The 27,526-nt window shown below is 37.0% G+C and overlaps 1 protein-coding gene across 1 annotated transcript; it reads right to left on the bottom strand.

Moving 5' to 3' along the window:
- Acci (apoptotic chromatin condensation inducer-like protein) lies at positions 1–27,221 on the bottom strand. The gene is made up of 20 exons (XM_089740406.1): positions 27,087–27,221; positions 25,052–27,012; positions 24,753–24,957; positions 24,458–24,602; positions 24,215–24,327; positions 23,047–23,141; positions 20,402–20,676; positions 19,397–19,494; positions 18,442–18,516; positions 17,949–18,001; positions 17,386–17,573; positions 15,732–15,901; positions 15,037–15,267; positions 13,856–14,088; positions 12,652–12,862; positions 10,666–10,903; positions 9,754–9,901; positions 8,929–9,089; positions 5,079–5,290; positions 1–593 (listed from the first exon to the last, which is right to left on the bottom strand). The coding sequence occupies exons 2-20, from the start codon at positions 27,004–27,006 to the stop codon at positions 501–503; spliced, it is 4,899 nt and encodes a 1,632-aa protein (XP_089596532.1). The 5' UTR covers positions 27,007–27,012; positions 27,087–27,221; the 3' UTR covers positions 1–500.
- Between the last annotated feature and the right edge of the window lie 305 nt (positions 27,222–27,526).

The following is a 27,526-nucleotide window of genomic DNA, read 5'->3' as shown; positions in this document are numbered from 1 at the left end:
TACAAAATAATGGTTTTATTTCATTTATATGACAGCTTTGTACAAAAGTCACATATACAACTGAATGCAACTCAACATCAATAATTAATTATTAATTTACATACAGATGAGGAAGCAAAATAATATCGCGTTCTAATGTATGACGTACAAAAAATATTCATAATTATATTGTCAAAATATCACTACATGAATTAATTCTACATAAATATTTATTTAATCATATAGTAGTGTATTATTCTTGATAAATTATTCTACATTGAAAAACTTGTTGTAAGCTCCGTTCAGATTACCAAAAAATTTTTTAACGGTAATTCTAATAGCAATCTTGTACGATTAGGCATATTTCTAATTCCAAATCGGACTAAAACTGTGGTCGTTCGACTCGGCATGTAATTACATCATAGTGAAATTAAGACATTTCTCATCATCCACAGATGTAACTAGACCATGAATATTATTATTATGATTATTATTCTACAAATTGTTTTAAAACGAAACTACTACATACGCAAACACCTAGTCCAGTATCGATCCATAGCGTTGTACCGATGCATATTCACTCCCGCCAAACTGTGAGCTTCATCTGGGTATGACTGGAAGAAAAATATGGTTTTTTATTTATTTATTTCAATTACTCTGACGGTACGGGTACACAACCGTCGGCATTAATAACTCGACTCTGTAGTAATTTTCACGACTGTCCAAAAAAGGAATGTAATGTTTTCATCTAGATGTGTGTATATATTTGAGCTTCTTTGATCCACCATAACTTGAAAACGCTAAACATATTTGGTTGTATCGAAAATGCGTTAGATCATCCCGAACACATAATCCCGAACGACACTGATAATAATTTTATTACTTTTTACTGTACTTTTTTGGTCGGGCAGTCGTATTTTTAAATTATTTAATTAATATTTTCTGCATAGTAAAATTAAAAATAAACGGAGCACAGCAATCCTTGTGTAATAGCTTAATTTTTTTTAAATGTTTAAAGCCCATATTTCTTTCCACCTTCACCGGACTGTTGGCGAATACGAGGGATCAACCGGGTGTGAAGTTCGCTAACATCTACCCTCGCACCGCTGTAGAAAGCCTGACAGCTCAGAAACAGCTGCATCCGGAGTGGATCTACCAGCGGATCAGTATCGCGACCCCCTAAGAAGAGCGAGAAACTCACCAAGCAAATGCTATGGGCTGAGTGTCACGTCAACCTCTTCAACGTGTTCGCTTCCATTATCGTTAATATGACGATAGATCCATCAAAACGTCTTGGATCCTATAAGTCCTGCGTGAGCCGGGTCTGCGGTTTAGTTAGTGGAGGCTACGTTAAAGGGGTGGTCGTGTCGTATCGTTGTTTATAAGCGTTCTGACTTTGTCTTCCCATCCTATTCCCTATCCCAAAAGAACATGATTGTAGGTTATCGAGGAACTCTACATGGGTGAGCACCGCGTGAACTAACAGCAAATTCACATAGTTCATGAAAAGGCGTTTGAAGTCGTCGTGGCCTAACGGATAAGGCGTCCGGTGCATTCGTATATAGCAATGCAACGGGGTTCGAATCCCGCAGCCGGGCATCAATTTTTCTAATGAAATACGTACTTAAAAATTCTTCACGATTGACTTTCACGGTGAAGGAATAACATAGTGTAATAAAAATCAAACCCGTAAAATTACAATTTGTGTAATTACTGGTGGTAGGACCTCTTGTGAGTCCGCACGGGTAGATACCTACCAACACCCTGCCTATTTCTGCCGTGAAGCAGTAATGCGTTTCGGTTTGAAGAGTGGAGCTTCTTGAGACCTTAGAAATAAATATCTCGAGGTGGGTGGCGCATTTACGTTGTAGATGTCTATGGATTCCAGTAATCACTTAACACTAGGTGGGCTGCGAGCTCGTCCACCCATCTAAACAATAAAAAACAATGCGAATTAATTTTTTTTTTTTTTTTTTTTTTTTTTTTTTTTTTTTTTTTTTTTTTTTTTTTTTTTTTTTTTTTTATGATTGAAAGTTTACTGGTGGCCCGAAGGCCTTTCCAGTTTCACCAGGACAGGTGGGCGAGCAAAGGCTCAGCCAAGAGGGGTGGGATTTGCTAACAACTGCCCGAGCGCCTCCGAAGGAGACCTAACAACTCAAGAGCAATTGTTTCGCGAATGAATCTACTACCGGATCGGAATCGCGACCCGCTGAGAAGATCCGGCGAGAAACTCAGCGGGCTGATGCATGGGTTAGGTTGCACGTCGAGTTCGACGAGTACGGTTACCGGGGTCCCTAAGCCTGCCCCTAGTATTAGAGCTGAAGGCATCTAATGCAAAGGTTATTGGATCTGATGGATCCGTAAGGACGTGTCTAGGGCGTCGACGGTGACTGGCTCCTGCATGATTAGGATTCGGGGAGTAGTCAGCGGCGGCAACGATAAGGCGATTATCATGACGCATAGCCTTATCGAAGTATCGTTCCGACGCTGACTTCATGTATTTCCGAATGGATTCGAGGCCCAGGTCGTCGTGTAGGTCAACGTTCCTCACGAACCACGGAGCCCCGACAGCTAACCTGCAAAAGCGGGATTGTAGGGATTGGAGGGTGTCTATGTGTGTGCGGGCCGCGTGAGCGAACACCACACTCGCGTAAGTCATGACGGGCCTTATGCAAGTTTTGTAAAGTGTCACCTTGTTCCGAAGGGACATTTTACTCCGCTTACAGATCATGGGGTAGAGTCTACCGAGAATAAACGCGGCACGGTCACGGACTGATTTTATATGCGGGCGGAATGTCATCGATGCATCCAGGGTAGCGCCCAGGTACTTGACCTTCCTGGCCCAGGGTATGGGTTGTCTAAAGAGAGTAATCGGGGGTGTGAGATCCCTCCTCCTAATCCGGGAGGAAATCCGTGTGGAGCTTCCCCTCTGAAATAGCACCGCAGTACTTTTCGCTGGGTTGATGTCTATGCGCCATTTTCGGAACCACTGTCCTAGGGCTAGGGCTGCGCTCTGAAGCTTCTTCGCGATTAGGGACTTATTTCTACTAGAATAGTAAACAGTCGTGTCGTCGGCGAATAAAGCTAAATGGGTCGGCGGCGACCGGGGAATATCGTTGACGAATAAGCTAAATAGGAGGGGTGAGAGGACAGAGCCTTGCGGGACTCCAGCTGTGATAGGTCGTGGGGAGGAGCGGGTTCCCTCGACTCGATATCGAAAAGAGATTTTGTAAAGTGTCCCCTATGGGACAGATACTCCTCAAACTGACTCTATCTGAAGACGTAAGGTTTTTCCCAACGTAACTCCCAAATACTTTATCTTCTTATACCAGAGTATCGTCTGACCGAAGACGGTCATTCAGGGGACTGAAGTTCTTGTGTGTCAAGCGAAAAGAGATTGGCATCGAGCTCCTTTTTTGAAAGAGCATAGTTTCAATGTAAGCTGTTAGTTTATCTTGAGTGGCATCACTAATAACTTTCGTTTTCTATTCCAAAAACAAAATATGATTTAATTTAAAAAACAAACCGTCAATATTTTTAAAATTTCTATTCGAAACTCGTTCGTGTCGTCTTATCGCTTCGTCTTAATCGTTGGGTTTAGTTACGGTTACGTTAGCTCGCGTCATTGCATTAATTGAATGTTAAAATACCACTAACATTGACATTCATTTCGACCTTGAATTTGTTTAACGTCACACTGTTCGTTGTTGCAAAATTGGCACATTTTATGAGAAAATTTAAATTAATGATTGCAGTGTACTCCTCTGATTACTTTCGCATTTGGAGGATGGCGTATTAAGAAATCCGCGATGAAGGAAGGAGCAGCATCGTGGAATAAAAACATTATTTACACAAACCTTATTAAAGTTAATATTTACTGGACGTGTTATAAGCGCGAGTAAGTAGGTAGTAAGTATATAGCACTGGAATGCTACTTCACCGCAACGATGAAACGTAACGACCCCCTTGTCGTGACAACCTCTAAGCCCCCCTTCCCTGGCTCATACAGAAACTGGCCACCGCTGATTCTACGCCTTAATGAATCCACCCGATCCAATTCGAAATAACGTTTTACGCTGAGCTACAGCGGCGAATCTTCCCAGCTTGCCGCGATTCCGATCCGGCGGCAGAGACACTTGTAAGGCAGTCGCTTTTCAGCTGTCAGGCCTCCTTCGATAGCGTTGGGACAGATGTTAGAAAGACCTCTCGATTTAGCTCTCAAGATCCGCGTCCGTCGTGGTGAAATTGAAATTTTTTCCGAGCAACCAGCAATCCCTACATCCCAAAAAAAACCAGCCGCCTGCCTGTTCCTGTCGTGAAACAATCAGGACCTCTTGTTTGAAGGGTGAGACAGCTGTTATACCAAACAATCCAACTATGGCCTCATGTCTGAAAGTAGATGATAACTAAGAGCTTGAATTCTCACTTAACACTTAGTCTATGGGCACAAACTCACCCACCTATAGCAATAATGAAAAACATGAGTACTTATTATATCGTTTGCGATTTTTGGTGTCGTATATAAATCGTGTTGATGTCGTACTTTATAAATAATCATTTTTGTCTTGGTTCTCATATATAGTTAAAGTTACAAATTATAGTGTTATTATTATTTTTATTACCGTTATAGTTCGTTAACGACTAAATTCAGCGTTCCATTAATATTAGATTACAAACCGAATAGGGTGCTTATGAAATCATAAACCGGCGATTTCGTTATCATGAGAATATTCGCCAAACAAAATATACTCTTGAAGTATTATTGTAAATTATAGTATCTATTATTTGTTATTTACTTAGATATATATATTTTAGGGTTGTTAAAGGAGTGTCAAGATAATTAACAATAAAAGACGTTATGGCAAAATGGACAAGGTTGGTTTTCAAAAACCTATACCTATACATCATATAAAAAAAAAATGTCGTATGTAGTATCATTTTCATATGAACTTTTTTGAAAACAGTACTAATTTTTCCCGCGCTACTTTTGTTGACAATTTTATTTGTAATGTAAGGAAACGGCTAACGGAAATATCGCATTATGTCAATGACAATTACAGAATAATAATACTGTCACAACTACCGCTATCACAACTTACCATCTGCTCAAAAGGTATGTCCTTCTCTTGCAGCGCTCTCATAAGCTTCGCTGCGTTTTGATAGTGCACATTATCGTCGGCGTTTCCGTGCATGATGTAGAAGTCATGACCGGCCAGTTTGTCGACTAAGAGCGTGACGTCACCGGCTTCGTATCCAGATAAATTGTCTTCTGGAGTCGGAAGTCCCATGTAGCGTTCCGTATACATTGTATCTAGAAGAATTGCGTTTTTCGTGAGCATTTTAGAGAGGAATAGGCAGATGGGCCACATCACATCTGATGTTCAACATTTATCAGAGTGCATAGACGTGACAACACGAATGCCCCATGTCTGCTTCGTGGCAGAAATAGGCGAATCTATAGTACATATAATGTATTTCTTCGTTGCCATAACCGTTAAATTTTTTTTGTTAAATATTTATACCTAGTGTATTATTAAGCCCCAGTGCAATCACACTATGAATGACAATGATATGAATACAACACCGGCTATCTAACACGTCCGGGCCACAGATTAGCTTATGCTGACGAATGATCAAAGGACACACACACTTCCTTGTTATTAAAAATTCAAAATACATATAGCTGATTGTGTCTCTGTGATTACCAAACTTGATATATCAAACAGTCTGCAGACCATAGCTATGTGGACACACACACACACACACAGTGATTAGTCACCTCTATTAATCTAGATATCCGCTCTCCGAATTTGAATATGTCTATCGTTAATGTAGACTTATAAAAATATAGAAAGTAGTGTTTAACGACAGCACCACAAAAAATATTCGAAATATCTTCATAAAAAATACTAGTGAGACATATACCTACCTGCTAAAAAAAGTTGGACAAAAATAATTTTAAGACTGCAGTTATACTACATAAACTATTGATAATGTTATATACCTACTGGTTAGCAGCAGTTCTGCTGGTGTCAAATAGTAACCGTAAATTATAGGAAATACAAAGTGAATATCATGACCTAAATTTCTTTTATTTATTTAACGTTCGCTTAAATGGGTAAACGAGGTCACGGCCCGCCTAGTTTTTTTTTAGTAGCTACCAGAGCCCATAGACAGCAGTAACTTAAATGCCCCCACCTACCATGTGACCAAGTTCAAAATCTCAGTTTCTACAGTACAGTGGCTGCCCCGCCCTTCAAACCGAAGCACATTACTGCTTCACAGTAGAAATAGGCAGGGTGGCGGTACCCTCCCCTGCGGACTCGCAAGACGCCCGACCACCAGCAATTATGCAAATTAAAATTTTTTCGAGGTTCATTTTTATTACACGATGTTATTCCTTCACCGTGAAAATCAATTGTGAACTTTTGTTAAGTGCATACATTAGTAAAATTAGTACCTGCTTGTGGGATTTGAATACCGGCACGGTCGTATCACACGATACGAATGCACCGAGCGTTTTATCCTTAAGGCCACGACGGCTTCCAAATTTGTTGTCGAGTTCAAATGTTTATTATAGTGTTCTAAAGAAGACAATAGTGTCTACCCGTGAAGGCCACTATCATTACCACCATTATCATTCCGCTCAATAGCTCACATTACGTCCTATCAATATCTAAAGTTTTACTTATGTATTAATCCTACATCTGACAGGCAGCAATTCATAAAAGTATAAGGCCAATAGTAATAATAATTCATACTGTGGTGCTCAACTAGTTGAATAAAAACAAGAGAAAAAAATCACAGATATAGTTTTTTAGTTTAAAAAATAAAAAAAATTACGAATCGAAATTTACACCTTGTAGAAAACGTGACTACGAAGCAGGTTACAATTTATTAGTTTCACGTAATTTAAAAACCTAAAACACTTTCTCTCCGACACTTGTTTACATGGAAATACCCGATTTAAATAAATTTAACGGCATATTTCGTGAAACTGGTTTGTTTATAATCAATGTATCGCATAGGCACAAGCGGATTTCTTTTAAATACATCGTTATGCAAATTTATTTCGAAAACGAAAACCGTTTTTCTATATAATAAAAATGAAATCATTTGATTTCTTCGACTATATATGTATATATCTTACTGGTGGTAGGACCTCTTGTGAGCGAGCACGGGTAGGTTACCACCACCCTGCCTATTTCTGCCGTGAAGCAGCAATGCGTTTCGGTTTGAAGGGTAGGGTAGCCGCTGTAACTATACTGAGACCTTAGAACTTATATCTCAAAGTGGGTGACGCATTTACGTTATGGATGTTTACGGGCTCCAGTGACCACTTAACACCAGGTGGGCTGTGAGCTCGTCTACACATCTAAGCAATAAAAAAAAATAAAAAAACTTTTTTTCACAAATCTCGATTGCTTTTTGTATCGAATATACACCAACAACTTTGTATTTCTGAACATAATGCTATTTAAAACTTCATATTGTTTAGAAATCGAATACAAACCCAAATGGGACCTTTTCATAATTATAAAACTTCAATTGTGCATTTGTTTTTACAAATCTTAATACGGTAATTCTAAAGAAAACGGCCATTAGCACGACAAGATTCCCCTCAATAAGTAAAAACAATACATATGATAAAACAGCAGAATTCCGGATGTCTGTACATTGAAATAAACAGGCAATAATTTAAGAGAAATATAACATAAAAAAACGAAATTTAAATTATTTTCTGTCTATCTGCTTACTTGGCGAGTTTTTTGTACAAGTGGACAGAGATAAATTTGATACAGATTGATTGGATAGATATAAATTTGAAATTTGATAATTGATACGAAAGTAACACTGTCTGCTTGATACATTTTCATGCACAAATCACTGAAACTATTTTGACGATATATTGTGATTGTGCGGAAATAGTTTCAACCCTAAGAACGAATAAATACAAGTTACCTTTCGTCCTACTTCTAAACACGAGTCTCTATTCACGAGAAATAAAAAGTGTAGGCGAAGCTGCGGACAGAAAGCTAGTTTATAAATAAAAATTCAGATATGTAATGTTGCTTGTATTTTATGTTACGGCCACGAAAACTTAGATTTATGGTAAGTTTATTTTAAATGCAATCTTGTATTTACAATTTTGGCGATTCATTCTGAACAATGTATAAAATGAATCTCTAGTTTCGTACGTAATTCCATAATAACGTTAATAATAGGTTAAGTAGTGTAATTGCTTAATGTATATTGTGAATAACATTGTTTCCTTACAAGTTAGATTAGTTTTCGTTATCGTGTTGTTTTGTCGTATAATTGTAAGGAATATTGTGTACCAATTCAGCAATTTGTCTTGCTTAGTCGTGCGCACATAGCTTATGTTGCAAGACAGATTTTGTTTCTTTTTTATGTATCTTTTTTATCTTGTGATGTGTATTGTGTGCCTAATAAATAAATTAATAAATAAATAAATTCCGACGAAATATTCTTGTATTAAAAATACGATACTAGCTTTTAATAGCCAACCAAAACAAGCGTAGCTGAAAATGAATCTTTTAGTTCACTAGAGCTGAAAACTGTGAGTTATTCGGTATCCATTTTGAGATACTTGACTAAAATTTCAACACATCTAAAAGCTATGCCCTATTTTATATTGAGTCCCTACTTATAACAGTGATGAAATTCCTTGAGGCAAAGGGCGCATTTCATCCGATAACTAGCGACACCTTCAATACTTTTCTAAATAAATTTCTGTAATAAACAAATACAACTTGTAAATTATTAATTTTCGTCAAAAACGCTTACATAATCTTCTTTGAGCTGTAAAACAATACAAAACTTTACAGTGGCCTTCTCATTGTGACGTCTGCGGGTTTTAGTTACTTATTTAGCACAAGGTCAGCCACGAATTCGACCAACTGTCTTGAGCATTAAAAAAAAACTCACTATAATACAGCCATGAAGTAACAGGGGCTCCTGAAACACCGCACTGGAACATATGGTCATTGTCGTGGACGAGCGTTAAGAGCGTCGCGTACCCGCCGTAACTGTGGCCCCACATGCCAATCCGGTCGCGGTCGATGAACCCGTACCGATTCAACACTTCTCTGTAATGAAATGCAATTGTATGCACGTCCGTATTTTTATTATCTGTTTACGATCTTAAAAATGCCATTTTATAACGCATGAAACACATGCGACCTCATGCATGAGAAGGTCGTTCGAATTGTCATTGGCGCCCGTCTCTGGGGTCGTTTCTCTCCAACGAACCATGTGGATCATAGGTTTGTTATTCAGTTTACTGGCTGACTTTGTTTTTAATACAGAAATACTAGTTACATAGTCAGTCGTATTTATCAAATTGTAATTGAAAAATGATAAAATAAATTATGTCAGCTGGTTAGTTATTTGTTATAAAAAAAAAATTATGAATTCATCTTATTACGTACTAAAATTAATTAATAATAATATGATTCCAAATGGAGTATTATGTAAAATAATATCTTGTGTGAAATGAAAAGTTGTCGCTTTAGAAATAAGCTGGTTTTTTTTTAGAGTAACAAGTATTTCAGCTTAAAAAATTATAATAAGTTGTGTCTTCATTGATGTTGTTCGATTAATATGTAGTCGTAAATTTCAATAAGTTAATTGATATTGCCGTCACTTATATAATGTTAAAATATATGTATATGAATACTAAGAGTATTTAACATATCCGGAACCTGGCGAAATTTCAAATCAGATTAGACAAATGCATTGATGTAAACTTACTTCAGTATGACAAAATGATCTTCAATTTCGACAGTTCCGAGGGCATTGTTGAGGGAATACAGAATGTCTTGTCCTTTGAGACCAGAGCCGCGGCCATCGGCTACCATGTAGATCATGTTACGACTCGTTGTCAAATACGAATGATAACCTAAATGAAAACGGGTAAATTAAAATTTTCTCAAACTTTCGCCATAACGTCGACTGTGTCTATAATTGGTTAAATATACATATGTTGATATGTGGAACAGGTGCAGTAATGTCTTGGGTTAGGAGCTATAGGACGAAAATCGATTTTCAAAAATTTCCTTTTCAACAATTAACCAATGGCAATATAGGATACACCCACTACGCTGCCTGTATGGCAAGGCATTTTTATTTTAAAGAAAGATTTATCATAATGCTCGCAATATAATCGAATACCTAATTTAAAATTTGAATATATAAACGCGATTTTATGATCTGTTGTAAAATACGTCTTGAACGTCGGCTAAATAGGGGCATGTTATCATTATACATTACAATGATCTTCAAAAGATTTCTGAAAATGTCAAGCAGTGCTTAATAAAGCACACTGACCGTGGAAGATTGGGACAAGTTAATTAAAGTGGCACATGGTACATTGATAAAAAGAGAAATAACTTAAAAAAAATGTACAAATTATTATTATTTATTGCTTAGATGCGTGGACGAGCTCTCAGCCCACCTGTTGTTAAGTGGTTACTGGAGCCCATCTACGACGCAAATGCGCCACACACCTTGAGATATAAGTTCTAAGGTCTCAAGTATAGTTACAACGGCTGCCCCACCCTTCAAACCGAAACGCATTACTGCTTCACGGCAGAAATAGGCACGGTGGTGGTACCTACCCGCGCGGACTCACAAGAGATCCTACCAATATCTTCCAATACATACCTACAGTGAAAGTGTCAAAGACCGTGTTAGTGTTGGGGCCTGAATACACATAGAAGACCATGGGATATTTAGTAGTGTGGTCGTTAACGTCCAGTCCAGGCGGCAGGTGTAGCCTCACGGGCGCCGGGAACCCGTTCTCAAGTGGCACCGTCGTGATGATGCTGCCCGGACGAGTCTTCCCGATCAAGCGCTGACGGACTATGGCGTTGTCCTCCCACACGTATAACGTCTCACGGGTCTGCAAAAGTAAATATGTACACCATAAATATTGGATAGTATCAGCAGACGCATGAAACTATGCCTAAATGTTAAATTATCTTTAGAACACTTCAAATTCTTGACTGCAATTTTTATATACATAGGTATATCTTTTTTTTCTGTCTGTAGGAGCATAAGGGATCTTATTACTATAGAATGAATAATGGATAAAATTTGCTATTTTTAAAATCAAACGCCTTACCGCAAAAGACAAATATTTTTTCTGGCAAAGGTATTCATAATTTACCTGAAAGATGGACTAAGTGTGTAGAAGCCGAAGGCCAATATTTCATAAACTCAAAATTTTTATCCTTTGAAATTCATGTCTTTGTTTTATCACAAAAACCAGAAAAGACTTAAGTGTACACCTAATTTATACTAATATATAAATCTACAGTGGTTTTTACGGATGTTCCGTTATAACTACTGAACCGTGCATCCGATTGACTTGAAACTTGTTATCCATGTAGAAAATACATGTACCTAAAGGATAGGCTAATATTTATATGAGTATTGGACTCCCTAATAATAATGTTAACTTTAAATGCCTAGCGAAGCGGGCGAGTACGGCTAGTATCATAATAAAATGCAAATCATAGAACTAAAAACGGATTAAATAAAAGAAACAAGAAAATACCCTTCTTATAGCAAGGTGCATTCGACTTACTACTGAAGATATAACACAAAGAGGTCAGACAGGCGACCGGTCACATAACTCATGACAAACAGGGATTTAAATCGGGATGCAGCATGATAAGAGGACATGCTGTGTCGACCTCACAACTTGAGATATGAGCAAGAAGAAGAAGAAAAAGCAAACTTCGTTAGTACTCAAGAAAACTTATCTAAGGAGCGTTGCAATAAGCTGCAACTTTACTAAACTAATAACTGACTGACGCATCAGCCAATGATCGATAACCTGTTTTAATCATTCTTTAAAATTCGAGAGCTCTCACGATACGTTTCAACTTATATTTTACATGAAAGTTGCTTTTAAATAATCCGCCACGGTTTTTTGGTTATTTCTAGAACAGTTGTCAAAAGGCAAAATTGTCAACAGTAATTTTGTTTTTTAAATTGTCTTTGGTTGGATCTTTACATCAAAATAATTCATTTCATTTTCAGGAAGTATAAAACCCTTTAGGAGAAGAAAAAGGATTATTCAGACGCAAAGCTTATATAGAAACGTTACACGGCTCGCCTCCCAACTCCACAACGAACTAACTTGAAAATCTTACTTTACATTTTATTTGGTTTATCTTTGTGTGTTTTCAGATCATAAAGATAGTATGCCGCACACAATTCATTCGTATTTATCCTGCTGTCATCTAATGTGTAGACATATATAATGATACTGTGGCGTTGCCAGTCATAATCTTTGTATTAATTTAAGATCATAGCAATCTGGATTAAGATCATTGCAAGCATTGGCAATCTGGATGTGCAAATAGTCACCACGAAAGAGCCTTTCTTTGCCGTCTTAAAAGGCTAATGCTGCTGTGGGAACTGTTGCCGTAGGAATCATTCACAAAGCTATTTATAAGAACCAGAAGCGATGGTTTGGCTTCAGAAGGGCTTAGAACAATTCTAATATTTGAAGTGCTACAAAACAACCGACTGGTACATTATTTTCTATATTTTGATAAAATTTTACACTGTGTCAGACATTTGTGAAGCAGTGGACGTCTGTAAGCTGATGATGATGATGACACGCCCAGGAAGCCTTACCCTCGGATTGATGATGTAAGTAGCAGAGGGCTCGTTGGGCGACGAGCAGGTTACGGTGAGGTAGGATCCGCCGCGGCTGGCTGTGGCCGTGGCCCACGTGCAGGGTCCCCCGTCCGGCAACACCAGATCGCAGCTCAGACATCCTGTATTGGCCCCCGCAACGTGCAACTGAGTCCGCCACGGCATGTCTGTCACGGTGCGAGTGTAGTAGCTATTCAAGGTATTGGGGATATCAAAGAACGTTTTCTTTATTATTATTTTATTGCTTAGTTGGGTGGACCTGGTGTTAAGTGGCTACTGGAGCCCAGAGACATCTACGATATAAATGCGCCACCCATCTTGAGATATCAGTACTAAGATCTCAGTATAGCTACAACGGCTGTCCCGCCCTTCAAACCAAAACGCATTTCTGCTTCACGGCAGAAATAGGCAGGGTGGTGGTACCTACCCGTGCGGACTCACAAGAGGGCCTACCACCAGTAATACAGAACGTAGTTGTGTGGTATCTCAATGTACCATTTACACGGATTTAAATCCATGCGTTACGTTTTTATTTTTTATCGAACATGTTACATAAACTACGACATTTGTGTTAAACGTAGACACAGGCACAAATCTGAAGAACAACTATGAAGATGCTGTAGCAGTCAATCTCAAAGAAGTTAAATCTCTCGACATCTCTGGCGTCCGAATACTGCGTAACAACGTCCAGAAGAAAATTCTGTGAAGGACTCATGCGTTTCGCTTTAAAGTCATTAACAATACAATTGAAACTTCGACTCCATGTCTCAAGGTGTGTGGCAGCACGTTTTAATCTTCTATCTTCTTCTTCTTCTTCTTCTATATATATAAAAATGAATTGCTGTTCGTTAGTCTCGCTAAAACTCGAGAACGGCTAGACCGATTTGGCTAATTTTGGTCTTGAATTATTCGTGGAAGTCCAGAGAAGATTTAAACGGTGAATAAATATGAAAATGCTTGGAGTTAAATAAAAATAACAATTTTGTTTTTCCTTTGATGTGTCCCCGTCGGAAGGATTCCTTTTGTTTGTTTTAAGTTTATTTTACAAAAAAGCTTAGGTCTTTTATTTATCGATTGAGACACAACGAAGTCTGCCGGGTTAGCTGGTCTCTAATAAATTAAGAAAGTCTTGTTTGCAAAGCTAAAACAGTAAAACAAAAATAATGTTTAAAATCATGCATACTAAGCTAGATTCTGTTCATCCATTCCGACGAAGTTATTGACGGTGAAGGCTCCAGGTGTTATCGAACTGGATATGATCTGTCCGGCGACCCTCATGCTGACGTACAGGTGCTGCCAGATGTTACCATCGGCTTGCGGGAAGGACCACCGGGTAGACACGTAGAAGTCGCCTCTGCTACTGAAGCGGGGTAACGCGATCGGTACCCAGCCATTTGGTTGCTCACGATGCTCATTCTTTTAATGAAAATGAAGAGTTCCAAAATAAGTTTTTGCAGAACAAAGATCATGTTGTTTTTGGAACGAAGTTCCTTATGGGAAGATGCGGAGGGGTACCCTAACCGAGAAAAAACGCCCGTAACGTAAAATTTTTATTAGTAATGCACACAGTGTACCACTTAATTTTGTAAAAACGTACAAATCAGTAATGCACACAGTGTACGACTTAACTTTGTATTATCGTACAAAAAATAACATATTTTTATTATATATTTTTTATAAATCATTGTGAATAAAATAAATTTGATACCTTTGTAAAGTAGTTTTTTTTATCAATAAAAAAATCATAATACAAAATGTATACCCGAATAATTATTTTCTTTATACCTCGAATAGAACTTAAAATTAATATTTTTATAATAAGGAACTTCGTTTCTATCCGGTGTCCCACGACACCACACAACTTTTTTTATTTTTCTCTGTAGGTTACGTTTAGCTTGTAACTTCTGGTAAAGACCAGCTGCGATTAGTAAAAAAAAAACGTGAAACTCACTGAGCACACGTGACGGAGGTGGAATCGTTTTTAGCCACTTTTTGATTTTGCAACCGGAATCGTTCGAGAAAAACTTTTCATTCAAATTCGAATATGAAAATTACGGCTTCATCTCGAAGTTCACAACTTTATTGCCAATTTTATAACAGTTTTGTTTATAATTTTTTTTTTTTTTTTTTATGTTTGAATGTTTACTGGTGGCCCGAAGGCCTTTCCAGTTTCACCAGGACAGGTGGGCGAGCAAAGGCTCAGCCAAGAGGGGCGGGATTTGCTAACAACTGCCCGAGCGCCTCCGAAGGAGACCTAACAACTCAAGAGTAGCTGCTTCGCAAATGAATCTACTACCGGATCGGAATCGCGACCCACTGAGAAGATCCGGCGAGAAACTCAGCGGGCTTGTTTATTATACTAACCTCACAAACCCATGTGACCACATTACAAATTCGCAACACAGTTTTGTTCTGACGTCTGTTAAGCCAGTGGACCGCGATTTCGTTGTCGGTTGGCCACACCACTCCGCCGAGGATGTGGTCTGCAGTCACCTCCTCCGGGGGCTCAACGGTGATGAAATTAAAGTTGTTGTTTTCAACCAAAGCTCTCAAGTTAACTACGCGCAGCACTGCTGTGGGATTGGTACGACCGACCTGCCAATCATAGTAAAAAATAATATGGATTTTAATCTTGGTTTATTTATTGCATAGGGATTACAGACCAATCGATGTTAATGGTTACTTTAGGATGAGCCCAGTTGTTGTAAATGAAAGGTGTTATTAACTCACACACTTGTATATTTATGGAAAATACAATAGGTACATACAGTTTTATTATAGCTATCTAAGTGGAACTGTGTTCGCTGTATGACCGTTACAACTGGACTATCGTCCCAATATCCTTTTCCCACAAGCGTGGAATGGTGAAGATGACACCTTGCATCACGAAGCCAGGTAACACGGCACGTACGTTATTAAGCATGTGTGTGTGACCCTACAGTTACCACAGATATCACAGAATTTTAAAAAATCAAATTTCAAAGCATTCAAACTTACTGATTACTAAACGGAATTTCAAAATAGTACATATTTTTTCACTTAACTTATAAATGACTTACCTTCGGATACTTAAGATCAACAAGCTCGGGATATAAATCGTCAGGGTTGGACTTGTCCACGAAGTAGTAGTACGAGTAGCTCTCGACTTCGGTATCGTTGAACGTTGCAAACGCAAGATATGAACCGTCCCGGGAGAACCAAGTCGCTTGTCCGGTATACATAACGTCCTCTGTTCAAGAATATATTGAAATCAACACACATAATCTAATATTTTACTATATACCGACTATTCTAAATTTTTTTTATTGCCCTATAGACAGACGACTATACGGCTCACCTAATGGTGGGTGGTTACCGTCGCTTATGGACGTCAGCAATTCCAGAGGCTGAGCCAGCCGTTTAATACTCTCCACAAGCCTCGTTTGAAGAAGGACATGTCATAGCGCTCGGGAAACACCGTGGAGTAGAGCTCATTCCAAAGCCGGATGGTACGTGGCAAAAAAGACCTCTGGAAACGCACTGTGGATGAACGCAGTGGCTCCAGGTAGTATGGGTGAACTCTACTCTGTTGGCGGGTGGAGTAAAAACGACATGATACAATTCCTCAGAGCACTCTAGAAACGGTAACGCCAATAAAGTACCACCCTAAAGCAATTACAAACGAAAATTTAGTTCCACGGATTGGTATGCTAGGGCGTACTTTGAGCCATACGGGTAAATACCAGAACCCTGCCTATTCCTGCTCCAAGCAAATAATTAAGACGACTGAGACTTATACCCCACACTTAGACTAAATATGGGTGATGCCACTTACTTTGTGATTTCAATGGGCTCCAGTATTGATTAGCACCAGTGGGGCCGAGCGCTTGGCATAAATACTTATCGTTTTAGTATTATTATTACTGGTGGTAGGACCTCTTGTGAGTCCGCACGTGTAGGTACCACCACCCCGCCTATTTCTGCCGTGAAGCAGTAATGCGTTTCGGTTTGAAGGGTGAGGCGGGGCAGCCGTTGTAACTATACTGAGACTTTAGAACTCATATCTCAAGGTGGGTTCCAGTAGCCACTTAACATCTGGTGGGCCATGAGCTCCAACTAAGATGAAAAAAAAAAATTATGACCACATTTACCACTCTGGCCATAACCTAATATGCATAGTTATAGCAAAAACATGATCGTTTGTGCCCACGATTTTCGACTCTAGCTGAACTTAGACGTAGTTTTGATTTTGGTGAACTTGGACATTTCACTCGGGTGACAGTAAAATTTTAAATAGATGTATGTACTGAATCATTTATTCTGTGCCTGTGCAAAGTATGCTCGTGCTCTATCTCTATTTAAAACTTCCTTAAGTCTCAAAATAAAAGCTTTGTAAAGATTACATAGTTTTTGAACTTCTAGAATACTTAAATAAATGTTTTATATTTCTTTTATCTGTCTGTATTTGAACGGACTAAAATTATGGAAGCCAGAAGTGGGTACAGGAAGAATTTTCAAAGAAGAAAATAATTAAAACGCTGATAATGCTAATAATTAGGTGAGAGAAGTCATATCTAGAAGAAGTCCGGCTCGTGTACCAGTATGAAACATACATAAACAACCTTACGTTTACGAATTGATTTTTCTAACATCCTTTCTCTGCGGAACGAGAAAAAGCATCACATTTCTCCAACTTCGATATATCACTAAAAACTACATTATTATTTTTTATACCTTCGTACACCCAATCGGTGTGTCCATTGTATATGACTCCGGGTATACCGTCATTCGTAAGTTGAATAGCTTGATTCCTGTTCTCGGGTAGGTAATAAACGTTGTTGTTAAGCACATAGGCGAGGGAGTGTCCACCGCCGAAGATGCATAACTGGAGACGTTGGCCATTCGCGATGTCGACGGATGTCCTGGATTGGATGAAAATTATCTATTTGCGTAAGTAATTATTGCGTGTATTATGATCTCATGCTTATTTTGCATCCAAACAGCTATGCGTTCCGATTTGAATGATAAAAAGCGAAAAAAATTTGATACGTTACAATAACATCATCAAACCATACGATATGTTTGCATCCACCCACCTAAATACCTTTATGTTTGCCTTAAATTTAAATGAATAAAAAAAGATATCTGGATTTTATTATTTCTGATTAAATGAAAAAACCATCCCTATTCTTCTATAGCATTGTAGTAAAAAAAACATTCAGATCTGTCTGACTGAAGCTATCGTCAATCTACCTAACCTAATTACGACTTAAATGTATCACAACGTAGGTACTTACGCTGTAGCTATATTGTACAGGGCGAACTTGGCTGTTGTTGAATACCGGTAAACCTATAAAACAATAAAGGACTTATTGCATTATTCGATAATTATTAAAAGATTATCAATATCTTTATCGTGTTTTATAGAACACATTGATAAGGAATACATATTAAGTACAATTTATTAATCGTAATTGGGCACACTCGGCCAAAAATGAGTTATTTGAAAAAAAAAAGGTTTTTTTAAATACATCATCAGCGTGAAACAACAAATCCTAACTGTAAACTTATGTTCTCTTAGAAACTATACATATTTGGAATAATTAGCCTCAATAGCTTAATAGTTAGATGTCTGCATCTTGTCGTTTTTCAGTTTGAGATGTTATAGGAACATGCTTGGTAGCACTTTCAATTTAAACTCTATTTCTACCTGTGTTTGAAACTACTAAACTATAATCAGAGAAGAACTCACAAAATCCTGTACTTAATTATTTCCGTAGTAACACTTACTTGTTGAACTTCACTAGGAGCCAGAATGTAGGCTCTATCAGCTGACAGAATTGGATTGTTAGTATTCAAAAATGCCTGTCGAGAATTTTTTTAAGTTAATATAATGAGGTCAAAATTGGTTTGTCATAGAGATAGCCGATACATCGCTATAACCTCATCGGGCATATACCAGTGCTCTTTCTGACATAAAGGCCTTTACAAAACGAAATCCATTATAATTACAATTTCTAATGGCTTTGGGCTAGAAATAAGCAAGATAACAAACAGTACCTTTTCACCAACATTAAGAAATAAAATTAGTCTTAGTTGCATTCAAACTGAAGTGAACTTGTCAAATGCACGAAAGTAACGATAATGGTAGTAACTCGTGAGGGCTTTGTTTGTTGTATTAGGTGTCTGTCCGCGTGAAGCTGGAATAGTCCCTTATGCTACCAGCGAATAGATAGGGAATTAATAAACATATGAAATACAGGATGTTATTTCTAAAACATTTAACTGTACCCTTATTATGTCACATAAATCCAAAAAATCGGCATCAGATCCGAAACAAATCTAAGTGCATGTACCTACTGAAGTTGGCGCACCGCAATCATACCAGCATAGTAAATTAATTACCGTAACAACTTGGGATATGATGTCTATACCTACATAATAAGCCTACTCGGATAGACAGCACTAATCAGTCTATTTTAAGCGCCCAAACATACGATCCCGTTTGCACAAATATTATACAATACTGTTCCATGAGACTTCGATATCACATCTCAAGGTAACCACCTCATGATGTGACATTTATGGGTTTCGGTAAAAATTTAAATGCGGTGGATCGGTTTATTAAAACTCGCTTTGCACTGGACGCCTTATCTTTTTGGCAAAGAAAGCCTACAACTTCGCTTTAGAAGCTGATGAATAAATCGATTTGTAGGCGTTCAGTATGTTATAAATAATTACGAACCATAAGATCGCCAGCAACAAGTACACTACTTGTCAAAGTTTGTACATTGAACATGTGAATACCAGGTTCACCAGCAATTGTGTACGTGAATTCTGTGTCTGAAATTCAAAATTATAAGGCTTATATTTTCTTAAGGGTTTCAAATAACAATAACATATAAAATAACAATAACCTATCGATATTTGCGAAGCATAAACAAATAATTAATATAGGTAACGTCTTTATACCATCTCGTCTTTATATCATCTCGTCTTTAGTACACCTTCTGTTACATATTTACCAAAAAGTTTCAATTTTCTTTTTATCCCTATCAAGTGTACTTATGCTTTTTTAATGTACTACAAAATTAGTAGGTACCCACATCAAGATATTTTCGAATAATGATAAAGTTCTTAAAACTGTAGGTGTAATAATTTCCTTTTAAAAGTATCATAAATCTCAATTATGATACACTGAAGACATTTTGAGCTTAATTTTCTAATAATAATTTTCGAAATGTATGTCTTAATATTTTAATTTTTGTTTTTGTTGATCATTCCAAATATTTTCAATTTTTAGTGGTGTACGTAATGTTTACCATATTTATCTATTGTCTGGCACTAGCAAGAGTTTTTTTTGTTATTGATGAAGATTGATGTCTGATGAAATCTACGATAGGTATATATAGCATTGAGTGGTTAAATTAACGGAAAACAAATTATATTTCTTTCTTCTAAGAAACAAGCAGGACGGTATTTCAGGCATACATGGAACCAGTCATTATAAATTGATTCCTAAGCTTTAAAACCTCTAAAATATGTAGGTTTAAATAAATTTTTAAATAAAATACAAGTGAGAACCACAGATAAGATGTACGCCTTGACATATTTAATTTTTTTTTAGTTTATTCATTTGTACACCGTTTAACAGATTGCAAAAGAGAATATCTGTTTGCTGTCTTTCTGACGAATAAAATCACCGATGAATTCATATTATGATGACGATTTCACAATCTCGATTACCAACCAGAAATCCAGACGCCGGTAAAACCTCGTTGCGTGAATTGTCCTGTAACGAACTCCTCCAGAGTAAAGGAGCTCTGGCTTGATGCAGTTGTAACCACAGCGGCTAACACGCACCACCACATCCCGACCTTTATTACAAATAGCAATTTAATCCAACGTTTCATATGTCCCATTGCATATTTGGTGATATTTATCACTATTATCATACTCCTGCCCTTCTCCCAGTCACCTAGGGTCGATACAACAAGTTTTCTCCAGCCGTACTCCTCTATCATATACCATTTCTTACCTCACTCCCCTCTTATACATATCGTCTTTCACGCATTCCATCCATTTTTTCTTAAGTCTACCTCCTCCTCTTTGAAGATAATTTGTAGGCTTAATATTTAATTTATCCCAAACAAACGAGTCGACAGGCGATTTCAGTACACAATAATACTAACAAGCTGCTAATATTTAGTAATTTATGGTACATAGTTAAATCAATAAATTTTCGTTAATCATAAAATGTTTTTGCACTTACCATTTTTTTTGTAATATGGTGGATTACAGAAAAAACTACATGCGGTTGGCTTGAAGCGCCAACGCGACTAACTTATCTAATAAAATTACCATTTTATCCCATTGATAAAGAATATCTTCTGATAATGATAATTGACCAAGTTTTCTGTCGTCACTTGTAAAAAGGTCGACTGAATTCTTCACAATAGATTAAAAACAAATATAGGTGATAGACAGTGTTTGATACATATTAAATCCTGTTATCCTGGTACTTAGTTGTTTATAAAGTTCATTTCTAGTCGTTTTCAAAGTTCCCGTTAATAAAATCACGGTGGCTCATACGAATCAAAATATTAAACATTGCTATCGAGTGGTGCAAATCCTAGTCGCAGGAATCAACTGGCCAAAATTAATACCTACTAGTCATAAAATTAAAAGTACCTATTGTAAGTCCGCAAGGTTCCTACCAGTGTTTGATTCGAAGTAGTCATCTGTTCCCGTTCGAAAAAATATTAGCAGTCATTTTATTGGTGGTAATACCCAATGGTGGTAGTAAGCCCAATCATCATCATCATCCTGGCAAAAATCATAACAGAAGAGGAACTTCTTTATTACTTTTAAGGATGAGCTGGTAATTAGAAGAATTTCAAGTCGTCGTCGTCGTGGCTTAAAGGATACCTAACACGTCCGGTGCATTCATGTTCGCGATCACCGGTGTTCGAATCCCGGGCGGGTACCAATTTTTCTAATGAAATACGTACTTAACAAATGTTCACGATTGACTTCCACGGTGAAGAAATAGCATCGTGTAATAAAAATCGTACCCGCAAAATTATAATTTGCATAATTACTGGTGGTAGGACCTCTTGTGAGTCCGCACGGCAGGTACCACCACCCCGCCTATTTCAGCCATGAAGGAGTAATGCGTTTCGGTTTGAAGGGTGAGGCAGCCGTTGTAACTACGAGTATACCTTAGAACTTATATCTGAAGGTGAGTGGCGGCATTTACGTTGTAGATGTCTATGGGCGTATATTTAAAGTACAAAGGTTTTTTTCAATTGGAGCGAAACGGGCATTTGGCCAATCTCGTGACTAATTATAATTATCAGCAACACAAGGGGTACTTAAATTGTTGTGCGTCCTTATTTTACTCAGTATTCTTTTCAATTAGATACCAAGGTTTTTTCTTGTTTTATGTCTGTTCCTGTTTTTCTTAATAATCTGCATTAGAAGAAGTAAATAAAAATAGCAACTAAAACCAACTACTGTTTGAAAAGTATTTATTCAACGTACAGTGACTGGAATATATAATTGGACAGAACAGAATTTATATGACAGAAGGATCTAACACATTTTCACATAGCTGCGTGATTCGTAGGAAACATACAACGTCTTCCGATTAAGCCATGCCGATCAGCGTTCCACCAAGTGAGCAGCTTTCTAGACTAATCATTAGACAGACATCAAACATGCCTCCTGTATTCTTTTGTTTCTCTGGAAATATACTGTAAACGGCGCCCTCGTTTAACTAGTTCACGATAGACTTATTGACTTGAGCATTTTTAATTACGGCTCCATTCTCGTCACATTTATCGCTCGCACATTTATCGCCGGTCATAAAATTCCAGCAAGTCAGTTCAACTTTGCTTAGCAACAACTAATCGACAACGTCCCAAGACGTCTACAAGTATCGCCAATATCTCGTTGTGACAATCATCAAGTCAGCGTAGGACCCGCGCACATCCTCAGAGCCGAACTTCATATCCCCCGGCATCGTGTTAGTGACCGCGGTACTCCGACGAATTAAATCATAGCTTTCCCTCCAAGCTTGCCTTTCTATAACATTGTGTATAAAATAAATTCAGACGATGACTGATATCTTTTTTTTTACAATTTAAAATCCATTCGAGTTTCCTGTGCACTTGAACCTAATTCATATGCTATTATTAGTTAACACAGTAATTAAAAAAGTACTTCTTAAGAAAATGCTACCTGAAAGAAAAATGTCGAAGATCGACAGTTATATTAGATGAGTATGAGCTTGTGAAGTGTCACTGTGTTTTAATATGAAATGTGTGAGTGTTATGTTTGATAAGTGGTGTGATTATGTAAATGTTCAATGAATGTATGCAGGACGGACCATGCTAATGACGTCGGTGGGGCGGCGGCCGACGTTGCTCTAGTAAGCGACGTTCATACTCGGCCATGTGCTGGCGACGTTGCTCTTCCTTTATTGCAATCTAAAACGGATATGAATAATACAGTCAGTACTTGTCGTAAAACAATTACAATTTACCCAAGTTTCTTTCTGTTTTTTAATTCTCTAAATCAGGGCTGTCCAAACTACATACATACCTTTGCAGGCTAATTATATTTACTACAAAAGCGGGAGGACCGTAGACAAATATTTTCAAAAAAATTATAGTAGGTAAAAGATAAATTCACTTTTAAATGTCACGGGAATGGAATGTTACAAGAATAAAGATAAACTATACCAAATATTGATCAGGTATATGTTTTGACAAAAAATTCTATTATCCAAACAATTTATATCCAAAACTATTTTCTGATTAAAACATGCGTCGCGGGCCGTTGTCTAGACAGCCCTGTTCTAGATGGTAAACAAATTGCCCGAATCCCTCTTATATAATCACCCGATATCATAACAATGGACTAAATGGTTGCACATTCCCATAAAAGCTGACAATACCCTACACTGAACATTGTCAGTTTATAATAATTTCGTTAATGAGTTTTTTATTATGTGATCTATATCTAGGCTGGTAAAATAAGGGACTCTGACATTTTCAATCATACACGAAATTTCATTTACCTGCTACAAGTTACAAATAAATTTAAAGTTCATCACTTCTGGAGATTCATCATTTAATATTTTAATTTATTTTATAAATAATTGAACACCAACATAATAATTAAACTAAAACAAATGTAGATTTTCAGAGACCTAAAATTTTGAAATATATTTTAGTAGTATCTACAATACATTTAGTATATTTAATTCATTACATACTGTCATCTACTTTCAGCACAATTGGTTAATTCACCTGGGGGCTTTGTGAAGTTGGGGCGAGTGGCTGCTTTAATATATCTAATTTAATATAATAAATAAATGTCTAATTTAATAACTTATCATGGTTTAATTCATTTACTTGATAAAAGACATTTTCAGTTTTTGAAATCTTACTATAGTTAAGCTACAAGGTTTAGTATGATATTCATGTGATTACTAAAGTTGCACACTTCATTTATGTTGTTCTGTTCTGTATTTCTATTTATGAATAAATATAATTACCGTTTCAGCAGACAGTGGTAACCAGTAAATACAGGGAGTTGTTTTTGTTTTTCTAAATAAATCGTCAAGTAATTTTGCAGGAGCCTCTTCTTCTTTCTTTTTGAATTTTCTTGCTGTAAGAATAAAAACGTAATTATATTTCCCCTTTTTACATTTCCACTCATATATGCAGTTAGAGACGTATATATAAAAAAATAATAAAAATTTTGAGTTGTAATTGAAAGTAAGGTTTATGGTATAGACCTGGTTCGGGGCTCCTTTCTGGGGTCCGATGTCGTCTTTTCTCAGATGGACGCTCTTCACGTCGCAACTTGTCTCTCTCTTTGTCTTTATCATTTTTGCCTACATCCCACTCCCTCATAGTTCCTTTACGCTCCCATGACTTTTCCTGAATATAAAAGTGAATTCTTTAATTTTCTTAGTTACAAGAACAAAAAAAATCAATAAAAACTAAAGGCAAACAATTTTTATATGTGACAAAAATAGACTTCTTTTATATTTTTCTAAGTCCTCATTCATAAAAATTAAGAAACCGTACCACTTCTGCCTCTCTTTTCAGATCTTGCTCCCGAAGCCAATCCTCAACTGTTCCTGGAATTGCCGAAGGTGGAGCACTCTCTGCTTCCTCACTGGATAATGCTTTGTCAAATGCTTCTGTTGTTGAAAAGTCCACATGTAAAGTCTTTGGATTTGATACAGGCCATGTCACCCCATGCAAGGCATGTCTTGTTTCAACAGCTTGACTGAAATTAGTAGTTAAATATATTATAAGTACATTAATATCAGCAATTAAACTGTGGAAAATTATAACAAAGTTTTAAACAAAATTATACTTACTCTTCAGTTTCATATTTCACATAGCATTTAGATTTTATTTTATCTATCCAAAACCCATTTTCCTCTATCCTGCCAGTTCTTTGCAGTAAGTTTTTGAGTTGCAATAGTGTAAATGGCCTGACTAAATTGGTGATAAAGAGTATATTTGACTGTTTGTGCCTTGGTGGACTGGGCGGTCTTGCAATTATACTGTCTTTTTCTTTGATAATCGATATTTTTCTATTGGAGTTCATTTCCTTCAGTTTAACGTTTTCTTTGTCTTTGTCATTCTCTTTTCTTTCATCTTTTTTCTTTTGTTCAACATTTTCTGAATTATCTATAACAATTTTGGGCAAGACAGGCCGATCAATTTTCTCTTTAACTTCTATTCTTTTATGTTTCTTCTCTTCAATAACTTCATCAAATTCAACAGGTTTTACATTTGGTATGATATCCTTCAACACATCAGTTGATATAGTAATTGACTTCTGAGTTGTTAGTTTACTTGGTCTAGATCCCCATTTTCTTTTCCTATTTACAACAATTGGAACAATTTGACCATTTGGTACAATTTCACTTTGAGATGTTGTTGTTTCATCTGACTGTCCTAGATCTTTCCTATTGCTGCTATTATTGTTTGATGAATATTTCCCATTATTGCATTTGGTCACTTCATTGCTTTGTCCAGAATCTGTTGAAGTTTTTCTGGATTTCTCTACAACATCAGATTCATTAATAACTTTTGCATTTCCAGTGTTTGTCTCTGGTTCATTGCTGTCTGTTTGTCCTTTTTTAATACTTACCTCAGCATTATGATCCACAGTTACTTCTAATTCCTCACTGGTTTCAATATCCTTTGATTTACTTATCTCCAAATCTTGTATTTCCATTTTTGATTCTTCTGGATGTAATTCTAATACCTCTGATTTGTCAACAGAATCACTTCTTTCTCTGCTGGTTGACTTATTGTCATTGGATTCAGTTTCATTTATCTCTGTTTGAGATGTGTCTTTGGTAGTTGCAACAGTTGTTTCCTCCTTTTCAATTAAAACAGTTTCATCCTTTAGGGTATCTAATGTTGATTCATTATTTTCAGTAACAGACTCAGCATTTGTTGTTTCAACGGTTTTGTCTTCATTTGTTATCTCTGTTTTTTCATCATTTATGGATTCATCAGTATTTTCATTGTTTACTTCAGTTGTTTCAGCGGCCGCAGCTGATACTGAGTCGAGTTTGAGTGAAGCATTTGTTTCAGGTCTGGGTGATCCAACAGTTGTATCAGCAACAGGATCGTCCTGTACAGAAGCACAAATTTCTACAACATTACTAGATTTTATACTGCTTGAAGCATCTTCGGATGATTCTTCAATTGATTTATTTTCTTTATTTGTTGTAGACACAGAAGTCTCTACTTTGGCCTCTGTTTCACTTTGAGATACTTCATGATCACTTTTCTCTTTATCTTCATTTTCAGCGTCTTGGTCTTCTTCTTGGCTGTCTTGATTTTTATCAGTGCCATCTTTATCTCGAAAAGATCTTTTAGAACGGTGTTTATTTTTTTTCTTTTCTTCCGACGTATCACTAGGGTTATCACTAGAACTAGTAGCTCGCGAGTGTTTCCTTTTTTGACGCGGCGATCTTTCAGCACGTTCTGGTGTAGATGGCGGACGTGTTAAGCAAATTTTGAGTTTTTGTATTTCTCCACCATCACCTGATCCCTCAGCAGTTTTAACCTGCCAAACTTGATCCGGAGACTCGTCCACATTTTCCTCTTTGGCGGGAGTTTGTGGTGGTTTACGTTCCTCTTCCGCCACGGGTTCAGCTACACGCACTGGACTTGCTTCATCTGGAGAATCATTTTCTGATGAAGAAGATTGTTTTCTACGTCGCGTTCTTGTTTTCTTTGCTTTTTCAACTTTTACTTCAGGAGAGGCCTTTGCCTTCTTACTGGCGGTACGCTCACTTTTCCGACGCATCCTCACCTAAAATAATAAGTACATTTATGTACACGGATTTAAGTCATGAGGATTTAACATAATATTGTGGTATTACATACGCTTTCGTCTATAAAATTCACTGTTTACAATAGCACGAATTCACAATAACACATAAAGAGCACACGACAATTTACAAGAAACCCACCATTTTGAAAAAGTATCATTTCTTTTTAAAGAGTTTTATGGCCTGGTAACTAAGACTTTTAGGTCAAGTCTTATCTTAATTTTAATGAAAACTGTTAATATTAAATTGTTTTTATACTGTTTTTAATATATTTGTATATCGGTTTGTAAGTGTTTATGTCTTTTAATAACTCTGCAAGTTGCGGCGCGGCGGCGGGCGGGATCAAAAATCTGACTTAATTTTCATCAAATTCATTATAAGTAGGGATGTTGTATGAAAAATATCGATGTTTTTAAAACACTTGGTGTGACGTTTCGATACATTGAATTTGATGAAACAATCGATTTGATTGATGTTTTTATTTAAACTGTATTG

This window comes from Bombyx mandarina, chromosome 04 (genome assembly GCF_030267445.1).
Source record: "Bombyx mandarina strain Sakado chromosome 04, ASM3026744v2".
Classification (NCBI taxonomy): domain Eukaryota; kingdom Metazoa; phylum Arthropoda; class Insecta; order Lepidoptera; family Bombycidae; genus Bombyx; species Bombyx mandarina.
This window is presented reverse-complemented; position numbering and strand designations above follow the sequence as displayed.